Source organism: Atractosteus spatula, chromosome 8 (assembly GCF_055471065.1).
Source record: "Atractosteus spatula isolate fAtrSpa1 chromosome 8, fAtrSpa1.hap1, whole genome shotgun sequence".
NCBI classification, from domain to species: Eukaryota; Metazoa; Chordata; class Actinopteri; order Semionotiformes; family Lepisosteidae; genus Atractosteus; species Atractosteus spatula.
This window is the reverse complement of record NC_142713.1, coordinates 39,368,531-39,384,689: the sequence shown is the minus strand read 5'-3', so window position 1 is coordinate 39,384,689 and position 16,159 is coordinate 39,368,531. Positions and strand designations below refer to the sequence as shown.

At 37.1% G+C, this 16,159-nt stretch overlaps 1 protein-coding gene across 1 annotated transcript in view; it reads right to left on the bottom strand.

The window, feature by feature from the left end:
• The window catches only part of fbxl13 (F-box and leucine-rich repeat protein 13), a 70,647-nt gene that overhangs the window by 8,811 nt on the left and 45,677 nt on the right, over positions 1-16,159 (bottom strand). Inside the window, exons 13-17 of the mRNA XM_088923225.1 lie at positions 9,575-9,673; positions 6,354-6,474; positions 5,295-5,457; positions 2,666-2,785; positions 2,444-2,570 (exon numbers count right to left, since the gene is read on the bottom strand). Coding sequence (XP_088779351.1) covers positions 2,444-2,570; positions 2,666-2,785; positions 5,295-5,457; positions 6,354-6,474; positions 9,575-9,673 — 630 coding nt within the window. The remainder of the gene's footprint in view (positions 1-2,443; positions 2,571-2,665; positions 2,786-5,294; positions 5,458-6,353; positions 6,475-9,574; positions 9,674-16,159) is intronic.

Below are 16,159 nucleotides of genomic sequence, written 5' to 3'. Positions count from 1 at the left end.
TTGATGCATCCAGAGCACTGTACTTACTGTACAACGTGGCACACTGGCAGCTACATCAAATTGTTAATGGAAAATGTAACTGAAGTATCATTAAAAAGCTGTTTAAAATTTAAGACTCTAGCACTGATTTAAAAAAAAACATCTTAACCTGAATCAGATTTGTTCACTACATTTTACATACTATATCATAAAATATGATTCGCAAAATAATATTGTTTTACAATAAATCTCCATGCACTTATTGGCTGATATTAATATTTTCTTGAAGGTTGGCATGGGCATGGAATGTGTGATGTGTTTTTAGGACAAAGAAACAGAAAATGTCAAAAAGAAATTAATTAAAGGACACATACTGGGGTGCAGACTGTTTTAAGAGGCAGTAAAATGTTCATAAAAATGTTTTAAGCCTTTAACTTGAAACCCCATTAAACTGAAGTTTAGTTTTAATTAACAGGGATGTTAGAATGTTACAAACCATATGTACTGTAAACCTAAAAGCAACTAAATACTAAATGTTACCATAAAAACAGTAAAGAAATTTAGTAATACGGTTCAAAGCTCCATATAAATATCTAAGAAATCCTGGAATCAATGATGTCAGGGAAGGGAATGACCTCGGTGCGGTCAGTCAACCTGATCCATTTCTGCTGCTGTGAAAGACCCAGAACGGAGACACAGTTCAACAGGAACACTAGGTTTGAGTGAGGAATATTCTTGGCATTCATAGCTGACAAGGAAGAACCTGGTGGTGTCTGGTGCTGTCCCTAGCTAGGCTATTGTAAAGCCCTCTTGACCAGCCTCCCTGCTAAAGCTACACATCTCAGCTTGTCTTCTCTCTTCCTCGCTACTCAATTTCTCCAGTTCCTCCACTGGCACCCTATTGCTATTCTTGCTCAAAACCACTCTGCTCCCATCTTAAGTCATTTGTTTCTTCCTTCACCTCTATTCCTTATTTGTTCTACCTTTCTTTCTGTTCTCCTACTTCCAGAGTCTTTTATTCTGGACTCTTGTTGCTCTGTGGTGCAGTGGACCACCCACAGAATTCAGAACTGCTCAGTCCCTCACCTATGGACACCTCTTGCATCTTGATCAAGGCTCATCTGCTTAGACAGCACCTGTGATCTCTCAGCTCTGAATTACATTCCTCAATATGTTCTTAACTCTCAAGCTCTCAAACTGGCAGAATGATTTACAGTACTTTTATTCACTGAAAACATGGAATACATACATATCTCTATGCCTTAATTATTGTGAACACACAGGTACTAAGGTGTGATAAAACACTGTCTACACTGGGTCAAGAATACTCTTCAATAAAGATCAATAAAGTGATTTAGAAAATCACCCGATGATTAGCATTTTTAAGTCATATTAATATTATCCTAAATATTGTCCTAGAAATATCTTCATTTTTTCATATTCAAATTCCTACACCAAACAGAACCAGCTGTTAAAGTCTTGTGTGAAGCCTTTAACAGAAAGACACACAGTTTATAAATGAAGCCAAACCTTTTGTTTTGCCCTTGATTATATGTTCGGTATGTAGACAGCCTCACCCACTAAAGAGAATGCCTTAAGCATGCATTGTAGAAGGTATAGAAACATGTGTAAAAAACATTAGCAAGGTAGGTCGTCTTAAGATTTCCGGTTCTTCAATGATCAAAAGGCTCGCAAAAACATTTGCTAGAATTTGAAGCCCCGCGTTTCTCCAAGGAGGAAAAGATAATGGAGAGTTACATGTACTGTATACAGCTGATGAACTGATAAAAGCCCACAGAGCTAGCAAACTAGGAAGAACTCGCGTTGCTATAATAACAGCTTGGCATGAGAACAACTCAGAGTTTGTAGCACTCGCAAAGTGTGGAATCCTTGTTTTTTTAGTAATAGCCGTACTGTATAGGAGCAGCACCCCTCCAAAATGAACTATTTTCAATAGCAGAACACATCATTTAAATCTCCAATGCTAGGAGATTTACTTTTTTTCATATTCTGTAGCTCATCGGTACCAGAGAGGTATTGTAACTCTAAAATTAAAAAAAAAAACGTATATCAAATGTGTTGGAATGAATGTTTTAAAGACACTTCGTGAAACTTTAGTGCTTCCAAATACAGTAAAATTATTACAAGCACAACACAATACAGGACAACATATATTCTGAAACACGAACATTTAATGGAAATACCAAGTGATGTGTGTTTCCGCTAATTATTTTGGCAATAAGGCATTAATAATGATCACATCAAAGCATAGCTTGATATTTTTGTGTCAGATAGTTGAGGTTCATTAATAAGCAATAGCTTTTTGTTAAACACTTTACTGATTAGTGTATCACAGTGTGGCTGACTATTGTCAATTACAAAACTGCCTAAAGAACAAACATCAGACAACATTAAGCCTGTCAGGAAATGATGCAGATCCCAGTCTCTTTCCTTCTGGCTCTACCTGGTCTTGGATGTTGGTTCCTGAAAGGTCAATGTGGATCAGGGAAGACAAGCCACTCAGCCACTCAATTCCAGAATCAGTCAGATGCTCACAGTAACACAGACTCAACTGGGTCAATTTATTACACCTAAAAAAGGAGTGAAATATGGCATGCTGTCAGATGAGAGGTCACAAAATTACAGGATTGAATACCTTAATACCTTAAGGTAAAATTGCTGATACCTCTGTGCTATTCTCAGTAGCGACACATCACTAACACGCACACAGTTAGTCAGATTGAGCTCTCTGATCTTCCCTGCTGACGGTCCTTCCACAAGGTATCTGACTCCCATGTCGCTCACCCTGAAACAGCAAACATAAACAGACACAATTTATTGAGAGATATCCACCGAGATGACTGTTCTGGAGTGCTCTGTGTTCAGGGGTTAAAACCACAGATACCTGTATACTCCTTTAAGATATGCCTGTCAGTGAATTATGAGCTCAGACAAGAATATTTGCAGCATTTGTGTTGTCTTTGAACTGCAATGAACTATAAATGCCTTCTATGTAAAAGTGTATCTTAACGGGGATCTTTTGTTCATAATATTAAAAAAAGTGTTTATTGTTTTTCCACTCTTTATATCCTTAACAGGGGTGAATAGTAAAATATAGCATCAGCACTGTATAATATTTCTGAATTTAATGTGGCAGTACAATAAATCATGTTAAGCTGTATTTTTGTCTCTCAAAACAATGTGGAGGATTAATGTATATTCACATATTGAAACAGCACAATTTCACCTCAATGGTTTTGCCAACAAACTGAAAGTTAAAGACCTCCAATGCCTCATACAGTGGATACCATCAGAACTGACCATTTGAAAAGAAAATTGCTTGGCAGTTCACGCAATGCTCTTTTTAAACTTCAGATAGAAAATACCTCATTGTGAACTGCACAGATACAGATATCCATCTGTATAAATACTGTACTGCAAGGGAAACTGTCAAGGCAAATTTAAATTAATTGAATTACCCGTGATTTCCAAACTGTTGCTTAATAGTCTGGCAAGATCATTCACATCTTTAAGATGCACACATTAACATTATTTTTTTCCACAGACACTTAAATCAATTTTTCTGTTATAGATAGAACTGAAGAGTATATATTTTTTTATTTTCATGGTACAATAAATTATATTTTTCTCATTTTTGTGAGGACTGTCTATAATTAATTTTCCCATGTGATTTGTTAAAAATGCACATTTTCAAAAGAGAAACCTTTTCATAACAACAAAAAATGAATGATCTGCTTTATTTTTTTAATTCAAGGGAACATCAGATAAACATTATTTCAGGCAAATACTGCTAAAGGTTTTACAATGATGAATAATGCTTTTTTGTAAGTTACCATTATTATCGTGAAAGTTCCATAGTGCTCTACAGGAGAGCTTGCACTAATTGGAGGAAGAATGTAAATAAATAATAATAATTCCTTACACTTGTATAGCACTTTTCTGGACACTCGACTCTAAGCGCTTTACAGGTAATGGGGACTCCCCTCCACCACCACCAATGTGCAGCATCCACCTGGATGATGCGACGGCAGCCATAGTGCGCCAGAACACTCACCACACATCAGCTATCAGTGGGGAGGAGAGCAGAGTAATGACACTGATTCAAAGATGGGGATTATTAGGAGGCAATTATTGGTAAAGGTCAGGGGGAAATTTGGCCAGGACAGCAGGTAACTCCTCTTTTCAAGAAATTCCCCAGGATTTTACATGACCACGGAGAGTCAGGACCTCGATTTTACGTCTCATCCAAAGGACGGCACCTTTTTAACAGTATAGTGACCCCATCACTATACTGGGGCATTAGGACCCACACAGGCTACAGAGTGAGCACCCCCTACTGTTTCCACTAACATCTTTTCCAGCAGCAACCTTAGCTTTCCCAGGAGTCTCCATCCAGGTACTGACCAGGCTCACACCTGCTGAGCTTAAATGGGTTACTACAGTATAGCTGCTGGTGTGTCTTACTGAAGTCACTGCACTGAGCATACAGTATTACCTTCAGCTCCTGAAGTACAGAAGACAACTAATTATGACTGGAATCCAGATCCTGTTTCTCTTTTTCTTTATCCATTTTTTACCTGATTGCTGGATTGTTGGGAGGTAAGGCTCCACAACGGAACTCACTCTGGGTTTGTGCAATCTGACCCACCTCAAGTTCTCCCTGAACTGTGTTTTGGGGCTGCTGGCACATAGTGGCTGCTGTTTGTCACACAGGTGAGTGTAGTACTTCAGCAGTAGATGAAGTGAGCCCCTTCTACTGTATGAGTAAAGCACTTTAAGACTTTATTATAAAAGGTGTTATACAAATGGAAGGAATTATTGTAAATCAGTTGGTTATCAAAAAGAGAACCAAAGATTCTACCCTATCTAAGGTAGATGCGAAACAAAACCAGCAACCACAGTCTTATGTATTCTGAGGCGCCGGTTTTCACTACATGCTCATGGAAAACACTGGGATGTTTTTGGACTTGAAAGGAAAACTTGAGTATTATTGTCATCTTACTGTCCTAACCCTAACCCTAACTATTCTGCTGAGGAAAGGTAAGATGAGCCCAAATGTAGATTGTCTAAGCTCAAAGAAGTAGTTTTGGGAAGTAAGTAAAGTGTGAACTAAACTTGATTCATTTACTGTTATAAATCAAGACATGATCAAACAACAGGATGGGTATTTTTTACATTTCTAACCAGTTTAAACATTAGTTACAGTCAATTACCTTAAGCTGAAGTTTTGTGTCATAATTATTAGCTAAACGAAATAATGATTTTCTGCACTAGATGTAATAATGATAACTTACCTTATGCAGTCGGCAACATTCAGAACTGTCAGGTTTTTCAGAGCCCCTATTGCTTTGAGACTGATGTCAGTTATTTTAGGACAGTCAGCAGCATAGATGTGGCTCAGACAGGGTGAGCTCTTACAGAAAGCTTTCCAGCTTGTATCAGTCATGCGACTGTTACCTATGGACATGTGCCAAGATGTTACAAGCAATTCGTGACAAAAATAGTATTTTTTAAACCTTCTGTATCCTGCTGCAATGCAATAACTAAATTATAAATGAACAGATACATTTTTAGCTAGAAATTTTAAGGAAAGATGTACACAATCTTAACATAGTTACAGTATGTATGTAGATACAGTTTATGTATATACAATATTCACATATTTTATGTTACAATGATTAAATAACGTCAGCTATGGTGCAAACTAAAAATAAATTGACAGTAGCTACTACTAACAGAAAAAATGAGCATTTTTACTATATCTTTTCTAAATTCACTCAGAATGCTGAATTTTTAACATTTATTTTAATGTATTGTGCATGATTACCATTTGTATTTGTTGCAAATACTCAGATTCAATTTTCATTTGTTTTAATGTTTCTTAAAATGTATGTATAAGACAAAATCCCAATTTTTATTTTTAACACATACTGTACTGTATATACATAATACGAGCTAAGCAAATTGCATGTGCATTTTTTATTCAGGAGCACATGTAATGTTAATTAATTCTTTAATCTCCGGACAGCAATGCATTCCAGAATAATCTTTTCCAACAGTGATCTCACTCTGCCCCAGAGAGAGCCTTACAGGACCATTGATGGAAAGAGGTCGTGTGTAATCCAATGCTTCCCAGAAAAAAAAAAACACTGGAGCCACAGAATTATTTGGAAATTGAATCCTTTCTTCTCCATGCTTATTTTACAGTTTACACTGCTATTTTCGTCTCAGCTCTTCTAGCCTGTTTTAAAACACCGAGACAGAGAACGCCTTTTTGTCCTGGCAACCCTTATGCCCACTAGATTCTTTGCACACATTCACATAGACATGAAAGAAGAAGCATTATCTCTGACCTTCGATCTTTATCTGTTTCAGTTTACAGACTTCAGCGATGGCCTTGAAGGCAGTGTCTGAGGGGTGAGGCGTGTCCAGCAGGGAGACTGTGCGAAGAAGATGGCACTTTGAAACTACTGCCTGAGAACAAGGAGGGGAAACACTGATTATTAGCTGCTTTTGTGAAAGTTCTCGGCTTTGTTTTAGGTACACATTTAAGTGCTTATCTCATTTTATTGCCATTTCGTTTCATTTCGCATTATATAATTACATTTACACAATGCATACAGTAATTAATTCCACGGGTTCCCACAGATGGTTAGGTTTTGAATTGTTTGCAAATTTCTCTAGAAAACATAAGGCATGAAAGGAGCCTTTAAAGACATGAAATGCAATGTTGTAGTTTCTTTCATTTAAAAAAAGACATTCTGTGCAGTGCTATTTCATTTCTGTATTCTTCAAATTCAACCAAGAAATACATTTTGAGATGCTGAGAGCGGGGTATTTTTAGGACTCCAAGAATCACAAATAACTTGGATGTCATGCACTGCAACAAAACGAACAATAAGACCTCTGTGGGCAAATGCAGATGGTGTAGTCAGCTCCTTTTAAGGTTCCTTCTGTGCAGATGACTCAAAAAATTGCTACTGTGTCTTTAATGCCCTGAATATTAGGTCAGCCTTTAGTATAGATACATACAGTGTACCGTATCAATAGTTATTCCAATAGTACATATGTCAGTAGTTATTTATACAGTATAAATATTTAAAGGTCTTATGTCATGAACAAATAAAAACAAATATATATGATTACTGAAGTAGAGAATGAATTTTACTTTTTTTACAAATGATAAGTATGAAGTTGCAGCATAACAGTAAACTAATGTTGTCATAAATCATGATCTCTACCATGTCTTGCAAGGAATTCATAGCTCAACAGGTGATTTAAGATGCATTACACCCAAGTATTCCAAAATGTCAATTGTTTGCTCTAGCATTCCTCCAATTTCTTATCATCCCAGAACTGAAGCCAAAGCCTGAACGTGATAGTGGTTTTTAATTAAACATTGGCTTTGTGCCCATATACCTAAATTTGTTTTCGTTTTCTTCATTTTCATTTCCTGCGCTGCCAGACATAGCATTGCAAAGCATCCAAAAGGGAAGGATGTGTAACTTGGTTGTGCAAGACTGAAAGTTCCTGCACAATATACATGTACCGTATGAAATTTTTATATAAACAGTCAGGCTTTTACATGCAAGATAATGGGTTGTGAGGGGGTTATTGTAATAAAACAAGAACATTTTGTCTGTGGTGACAGGCATAGTATACATTATTTTGGGTTTTTCACTAGTGGAAAGCCAGAAATGCAAACATGAAATTTAATTTTAATATGATTTCTGGAAACAGAGAAAGGCAAATACACTTTGCAAATTAAAATTAATACACTTTCTATTCAGTACTTCTTTTCAATAATCTTGAATTCATATTGAATTCTGCGTTTTTATTACAGCCTGCCTGAACTCCATAAGTGCAGGGTAAGGGGCTTTACAGACCTCAGCATATGTAATACTAAAGATCATTTCACTACTTAATCTTCACATACTTAGTATGTGTAAAGATAACATTCTCATGAACAAAGTTGTTTGAATTGGGATTCCATATTCTCACAGGTTATAACAAGAATATTGTACAACATGGATTAAAACTGCGGAAATGGCATTCTTTGTTTTCCCACTAGAGTTTCATTGATCAATTAAACAGATTATTTCCAGTAAATACTGCATGTTGCTGTGCCAGCAGAAGATCCTGCCGAAGTTGTCAAAACAATACAAATATCATTCTATGTTGGCAGATATCCACAAAAAGGTCTTGAGAAACTGAAGAGGAATTAACTCAAAAAACATGTTGAAATAAAAGCTCATGTCCAAATGAAATAAGTCCCTTTGTTCACTACTCAATAATTTATTTTCTGCAAACCAGAGTTTTGTAAGACATCTGGCCATATCTTTTGCCTCAGATGCTGAAGACCATACTACAGTATATCTAAAATATTACAAACTCCAGTACACTCTTCTTCAATCTATACCACACATGGACTTATTCTATTTAAGATAGCACATTGCATTTAAGTGATGGATTTAATCAGACTACCACTACTATATGTTACTACTTTGGTCTTGTCCTAAGATTGTTGCTGTTCTGGATCTCTGTTTTTTACAGCTTTCTGGCTTCCTCTTGAGCTCGCAAACTTCTCTTGATGTAGTATTTGATGTACTGTCTAGTACATCTGTCTAGATGTAACTATTTTGGAATAGTTTTGGGAGATGTCCAGCTATCCAGGTCACAGGCAAATATCCTGGCATTTTCAACCCTCTGGCCATTGGAAGCAGTCTGCCACATCCAGATTTAGATAAGATCACTTTATTAGCCATATACAAGATCTTGCATTAGGAATTTGTCTTTTCGAGTACCCCAGCTTGCTCTCCATGAGACACACAGACAGGGAGAGAGAAGCTTGGGGTCAGAGCGCAGGGTCAGCCATTTATACGGCACCCCTGGAGCAGTTGGGATTAAGGGCCTTGCCCAGGGAACAACAGAGTAGGATTCCTCTGCCACCCACGGGATTTTAACCGACAACCTTATCCATATCCGTATCCATATTGTGTAGGACACATACTGTACTGTGATGTGCTTTCTTAACACAGAAAAAATAAAAATCATATTATGGGGCTCCACAAACACAATCTACCTGTACTGTATATGACTATATCGCAGGCTTGACTGGGTCTAAATAGGGAGATGTCACTTCTGTTACATGCTGAATGCCACTGAGTGCTGTTACTCTGGGGGGAAGGGTTTTATATAGTCTATACTGACTAGGCACAATATCATCTCCTTTCTTTACAAAAAGCAAAATCTCACAATAATGGGTATGCCATCAGCCTCACCAAGCTGCTAAGCCTGAGTTGCTGCAAATGGTCCAGCTAGAACATGTGAGATTTTTAACGCCTGCAAATGAAAGAGCACAGTTAAATAAGCTTGATGTTGCTGAAGAACACTGAACCTTCTGGCTACTGCAATACCACTGGAGACTGTTTCACTGAAAAACAGCACTGCTTTAAGAAACTCAGCAGTAAAACGGAAAGAAAAAAAAACTTTATATTTGCATGGTAAGCTGTGAGAGAAATGTTGGAAAGCAGTGTCTTACATTAATTTAAGTTTGTATCAACTTCATTCTTACCAGTATACAGCTGTCTGTAAGAGTTGGCATGTCATTAAATTCCAGGTGCTGAATCCATCCACATCCCTCTGCTATGTATCTGAATCCCTCCACTGAGATCTAGGAAGACCGAAAGCTGTTTCATTTGGAGCAAGGAATACATCGGGCTGCCAAAATTTGACACGTGTGTGTGGCTGCTTTTTCCTATTAGTATAGACTTTCCTTTCATTTAAATGTTTATGACAGATTAGAAAATATTCTGAGATGGAGCAATGGAGTGTAGTTTCCTAGACTGAAAAAAATTACAGAAGAGATATACTATCATGTCAAGGCCTGTTGGAAAAAAAAACAGCTTTTTTGTCATCTGTCTAAAGCTGTGTTAATTTTCTGGCCATGCAAGTAATTTGTAAAAGCAGTTATTGCCTTTTGCCAAATCACATCGCTTGAAAGTTCAGAATTATACTGTATTAGATACCCTCAATGAACAAGAATCTTAAAATTAGTTCTGCAGAATTTAAAGGTTAACAAAGAATGTTATTATGTAATGTTCCATATTGTTAAGAAAGATACACATCTTCAAACAGTTGCATTGTGAAAGGTATATTAACCTGACATAAAGAGCAGCAGGGATTTGTTCCAGTTTTTTTCCATCTTATCTGCTTCCCTGCTGATTCAGATTCAGAGGTAATTTCTCTCAGCTGCTTCACCTAGTGTATCTTAAATGTAATGATTGTAAGTTGGAAGATTGGAGCTTCAGTCTTCAAATCGCACTAAAGCCCACAGTCACTGAAAAGGGCCAGCCTGGTGGTTTTCCTGTCAAGCTACAGTATATGTCCAGGGTCCAGCTCTAAACGCAATGTTTCACACTGCAGCTCTCTCAAGCACTTTATCTTAATGCAAGCATTTTCAGACCTCTAAATAGTTTAGACCATGAACAAGTGAAAAGTAAAACTAGACTGTTGAGGCACTCTTAGACCTCTAAACTCTGCTCTACCAGAAATGTTGCTCCTTGTTGTTATATTGATAATAATTTTGTAATGTTGTGTCAATCAGTTTTTATCCGTTCCACTTTTGATGCAAAGTTTCTGTTATCATTGAGACAGTCCTGTAAGCATGTCTACTAGTGACCCATCAGAGAAAACGAAAGAGGTCTTGGCTTTGTTTTGTGGACGGAAGGCATCCTGATAAACTTGACACCCCAATCAAAATAGGTACAGAGCCCACACAATGTCCTGTTTGTTCTAGTATAATGACCTTTATTATCATTTTTATCACTGATACTCAGGCAACCAGCAAATAATTTAATCTATAACTACATGTACAGTAATTTCTATCTGAAAAGGGAAAAATCAGGTATTACTGCTTGAATGTTGTTGATGAAACTATCCATCCATCCATTTTCTAACAACTTTATCAAAAACAGGTCAGACACACAGACATGCCAGTCCATCACAGGTCAGACACACACACTCACAACAGGGTCAATGTTCCTTGAAGCCAATTAACCTACTAGTATGTTTTTGAACTGTGGAAAGAAACCGGAGTATCTGGAGGAAACTCAAATGAACATAAAAACTCTCCACACAGATAGGAATCGAACCCAGTGAATCAGCACTGTGAGGCAGCAGAGCTGACCACTGCACAACCATCCCGATCTTGGTAGGACTAATTTCCTTCATTTTATTTCAACATTTTAATACACAAATACCATCTACTGTATGTTAGCTAGTTTAATGTTCATCAAAATGACTTGTAAGAATGTAAAGGTCACATTTATTATTTTTCACTATCCCATTAATTCTTTGTAACACTTCTACAGAAGACTGGGGTGCACAGAGGATTCAGGATGATCTAAACAATTAACAAGGGATGTGCTGAGCTTAATCTGTATTGGTCAATTTAAAAGAACATTAGAACTGTTAAAAATGAGAGATGGACATTTGGCTCATCTAATCTGTTTGTTTGCTAATGTAACCAAGGATCTCATCCAGCTGTTTTGGAAAGAAGGCATTGCCTTCAACAACTTGCCTAGCCCCCTTATTCCATACTCACACAACCCTTCGTTTAAGGAAATGCCTCCTATTCTTAGGATTAAATGCACTTGCACATTTTCAGTTTCTGGTCTATGTTTTACTGTTGATTTTGAAGAAGAATAAATAGGGTTAACTCTGTCATTGCCTTTGAGGATTTTGAATACTTGAATTAGGTCTCATATTTAATTTTTTAGCTTGTCAGTTTAGGTCATTCCTTTAAGTATGAAAATGTACTGCATCTGGACTGATACCAGAGCAACAATATTTTTTTTGGAACATGTTGACCGAAATTGCAGACACTATTCTAAATGAGGCCATACTAGCTTCTTAACTGGAAAGTCACTTGATTTATATTCTATGCATTTAACATTTTTTTATTGCTTAACCACAATGTCGAAAAGATGTGAATGATGTGTCAGCATAAACTTCCATATCTTTTTCATACATATCTTCTAATATAAGCTCAGTGTTACCTATTTTCTATGTACAGTTTTTGATTTTGCTAAGTGATTGTCATACTTTTCACTTGTCTGTGTTAACTATCATCTGCTAGGTGTTTGTCCAGTCTTGAATTTTATCTAAATATTTTGTATCTTTCTTTAAAATCTAAGTATATTTAGATTTCCAGTGAACCATATTTTTAAAAATAAATAAAGCATGCTGTTATTGAAATTAGAGAAACATATGCATTTATCAGGACACAGATTAAAAACAAAACAAGTTTTACATCATATGAGCTATTTTCAGTAAATTCTATTTTAGGTTTTAAGGATTTTTAATAGGTGTTTTTATGTGGGCACAGCAGTTGTTTATAGTGTTTGCAACCTAAATCATTTCAAACTAAAACAGGCCATTGTAAGCACAAATACAGGCATCTATGAGTTAGCACTGGATGGCAAACATATCATTGAAGGCAGAATTACTCAACTTCCTGTATAAATTACACAAACAAAAGCACAGTATAGGGTTTTTTTGCACAGTAATTTGTTATAATTATTATGTATTATTCCTGTGTTCAGTCATTGTATATTTTAAAAAATATTATATATTTTTTATAACCATTGAATCCTATTCTGCACAGTTTATGCAAGAAGGAAAATGCTTTCATAGTGCAGATAGATATCTAAAAACCCCAAAAGAATAAGTAAAATATATTTTGCATGGAAATACTACTAGTGGAAGCAATATAATACAAACACATAAAAGCTTTTTAAATGTTTAGAACTAATGTCTTTCCATTTACTCTACAGCTGAAGAGCTCCGTTAATGTTACAGAGCAGATCATTCTGAGAGATGTATCAACAGACGAGGGAAGAATTCCTTATTAGGTCCAGAGCTAACAAATACACATGAGCTTTAGACTGGTACACATCAAAGCATCATCAGCACTGTCTTTGTTTCAAGCAGGGGCCCACTGGAGGAAATGTTTATTAGTAGACAATTGTAACCACATGAAAACAAACACTCCATCACAGATTTTGCATGTGTTTTTATTTAATGTGTTTTAAGTTGGGGATTTTTTCAGGCTAAATAAAAGTACAAAAACATTCACTAGGTACAAAAACATTCATTAAACCAAATGGTTGTTTACAAATAGAATTAAATGTGATGTGGCTGTTGACAAATAATTTAAATAACAACTCTTTTGAAGGGCCTTTGTTAGTGTCCCACTGCAAACTGAAATTCTCAAACTGTAACAGTGTGCGTGTCCTGCTTATATTACAAAGAGTAAAACTGTCCAACACCATATTTCTGCAAGAATATAATAAGTCTTAAAATGTAATGGCAGGTTAACAGTAATACTAATAATCTTTGTTCCACTTTCATAGTAATATTGGAGGTGATAGTGTAGTGAAAACAAACAGGTAGGAATCTTATTAATATTTTCAGGATTATCATCTGTCTTGGCTTTTTTGCATTGAGATTGGAAGGATATGCAAGGTGCTCCTAACATTAACAGACCTATTCAGAAAGCTGTAATTTGAAAACTGTGCAATGTACTCCAATATAAATGGTCACGATAACAAACAGGACAGTGGAGAACATGCTCTCATGGATAAGAAAAGCACAAACAGGAGGGAAATTACATTTCTGGTGTCCAACAGAAGTTACACCAGATGTTATAAAGACCACCAGAACATCTGCCGAGTAATGCTCTCTTGTTATATATGGCATACTGTATATATATGGGTCACATGCATATCAAACTACATTCCTACATTTTGCATATTTTTTACAAAACAGCTGTTCAACTAACTTTAAAAGTACCCTTATCTACCCTGTACATAACCCAAATACGACAGCAGACATTCGAGTGTCCAGCACTTGCAAAATAATTGTTTCGTTTCAATGGAACCAGAATTGAATATGTATTTTACATTTAAGTGATAACTTAAAATAAAGTAACAGTACGTTTCAAATAAGGTGAAACTCGTCCCCATCTTAATTCATCTGAAGGTTTTTCGTATACAATTTGAACCATATTGATGAAAACTGATGCTAAATCCATATTCTGTCCTCTTGGACCCCTGCTCCACTTCAGCCTTCAATGTTCTCATTTGAATATTTCCTAATACCTGCGGCCACTCAACTTGGGCCTGTGCCCGAGGCCTCCATGTTCACCATGTTGACCTTCCTACTCGCCACAGCCTAGCCCCTGCAGGCTCCTAGTGCCAGCAACAGCCAGGTGTGGGTCCATCACTCCTGTGCCATCTGTTTGCAGTGCTAGTAGGTTCAGCAGGTGAGTTGTTGCGCTCTCCTTACCAGATTCCAACTTCCATGGTCACTGTCCTGCTGCCTTTACAGCATCTGATGAGTATTGGCATCTGGTGCCTTAACCTGGCATTTGGTTCAGCCCACAGCGCCAGTTCTGGTTACAAAAAGTGGCCATTAAGTGGCTGGTATACCACGCCAGCAAGCAGGGTTTCATACCCATTATTAGTTGGAGAACAAGTTGAGATCATTTCTGCCCAAAGACCTCTAGTCATTTGGTTTACCAGACAAAACTGCATGACTAACAAGCACTAGTTATCCTTCAGAGCAAACTTCAGAGGGATGGGCTACTAAATGTTCAGATCAGTCTTTTGCCCCATATGTGGGTCGGACAAACAATTTGCATGTCAGGACTGCTACAGACCACCACTAGAGTTTCCTCAGACTTCACCCTGCCCAGGCAGAGCTTGCCATCTTTCAGGTCCTTTCACACGTGCTTATGCTTCACCTCTCCAGTGGTGTGGATGAGATGGGCCAAAGGTGGGCTTTTCTACACACGGTGTTGGGATCCCACTTGCCCACTTCACTTTCCTTGAGCTTAAGAGGTTAAACTCATCCTCTGATGTGAGCACGCATTAGAGCACTTAGATTGGTCCATGTGATCTTGCACAGGCCATAACTATTCTTACTCAAGCCCATCAAAAGCTTTCTTGATGTCTACCAAAAGAATGGCACAGGAGGAGGGCAACAGATGTTACTAGACAGGAGGTATCCGTCTCCTTCTGATTGTTATGCCTCTGGCCAGGGTGATAGCTTAGCATACTCTTGGAACCAGAGTAAATCAAAGGGACAGATGGATAGCTTAGACAAAGAGTGTGATCTGTATTTTTTCAAGAACAGGGATATAACAGCAGTATCAGCATTCTGGAGTACAATTTTATATGGAATATAGCCAAAAAAGCAAATTCTTTGGAATTCTTTGGAAAAAGGGATAAATACACATCAAATATATATCTGCCACACTCAGATTAGAACTATTGATGGCAGAGACTAAAACCTCATTCCTTCAATTGCAATCAGTCAGATTCACGATTCATGACAGTATTTATGCCTGAACTCAAAACTGCATCAAACAAAGTGAGCTCCTGCAGGGATTTGATCTGGAGGTAAACAAATGGTCCAAGTTGAAGGGGTATATACTGACACCAAAGCTTTTTTTTGTCTGGCTAATATACTGTAATGATCTCCTCACTATGTACATCTCTGGTGGACTGTCAAAAACAAGTCTCTGGTGGACTGTGTCTGTACCATAATCTGGAAGGAAACACAGAAGCAATCAGTCAGTTGAGCACATAGGCCCAGATTGCCTGGTTTCTTTGAAAGTAACATATCATGGAATGGAAAGACTGGAAAATAGACACTTAAAGTTTGTCACAGCCTTCCAAAGAACATTCTTCATAAATCCTGTGCACTCTTTCCTCGCAGATACTATGCCGAGCCAGAATTGGAAACAACAAAGGAGATTACTTTTAACAAGAATCTGATAGGATCTTCTGTTCCATTATGCACACAGTATTGTACAGTTTAGAGAAATTTTCAGTTCAACAACCAGACCTTCTAGATTGATTTTGTGTGTACTCAGTATTCTTTTTGTGTGCGTTATTCACTCATGTTAAATAGTTGACATACAGTATGAGTTTTTAAGTCCTCCGGAGCAGCCATCCCATCCAGTTCAGGTCAATCAAAATCTCCCAGTTTTTTCTTAACTAGGGAAGAAGTCTGCCTGTTACTGCTTCTATCTCAGAAGGGTCTCAAACAAATAAAATAATATTTTATAAAAATAAAACATTGTGGGGGATAA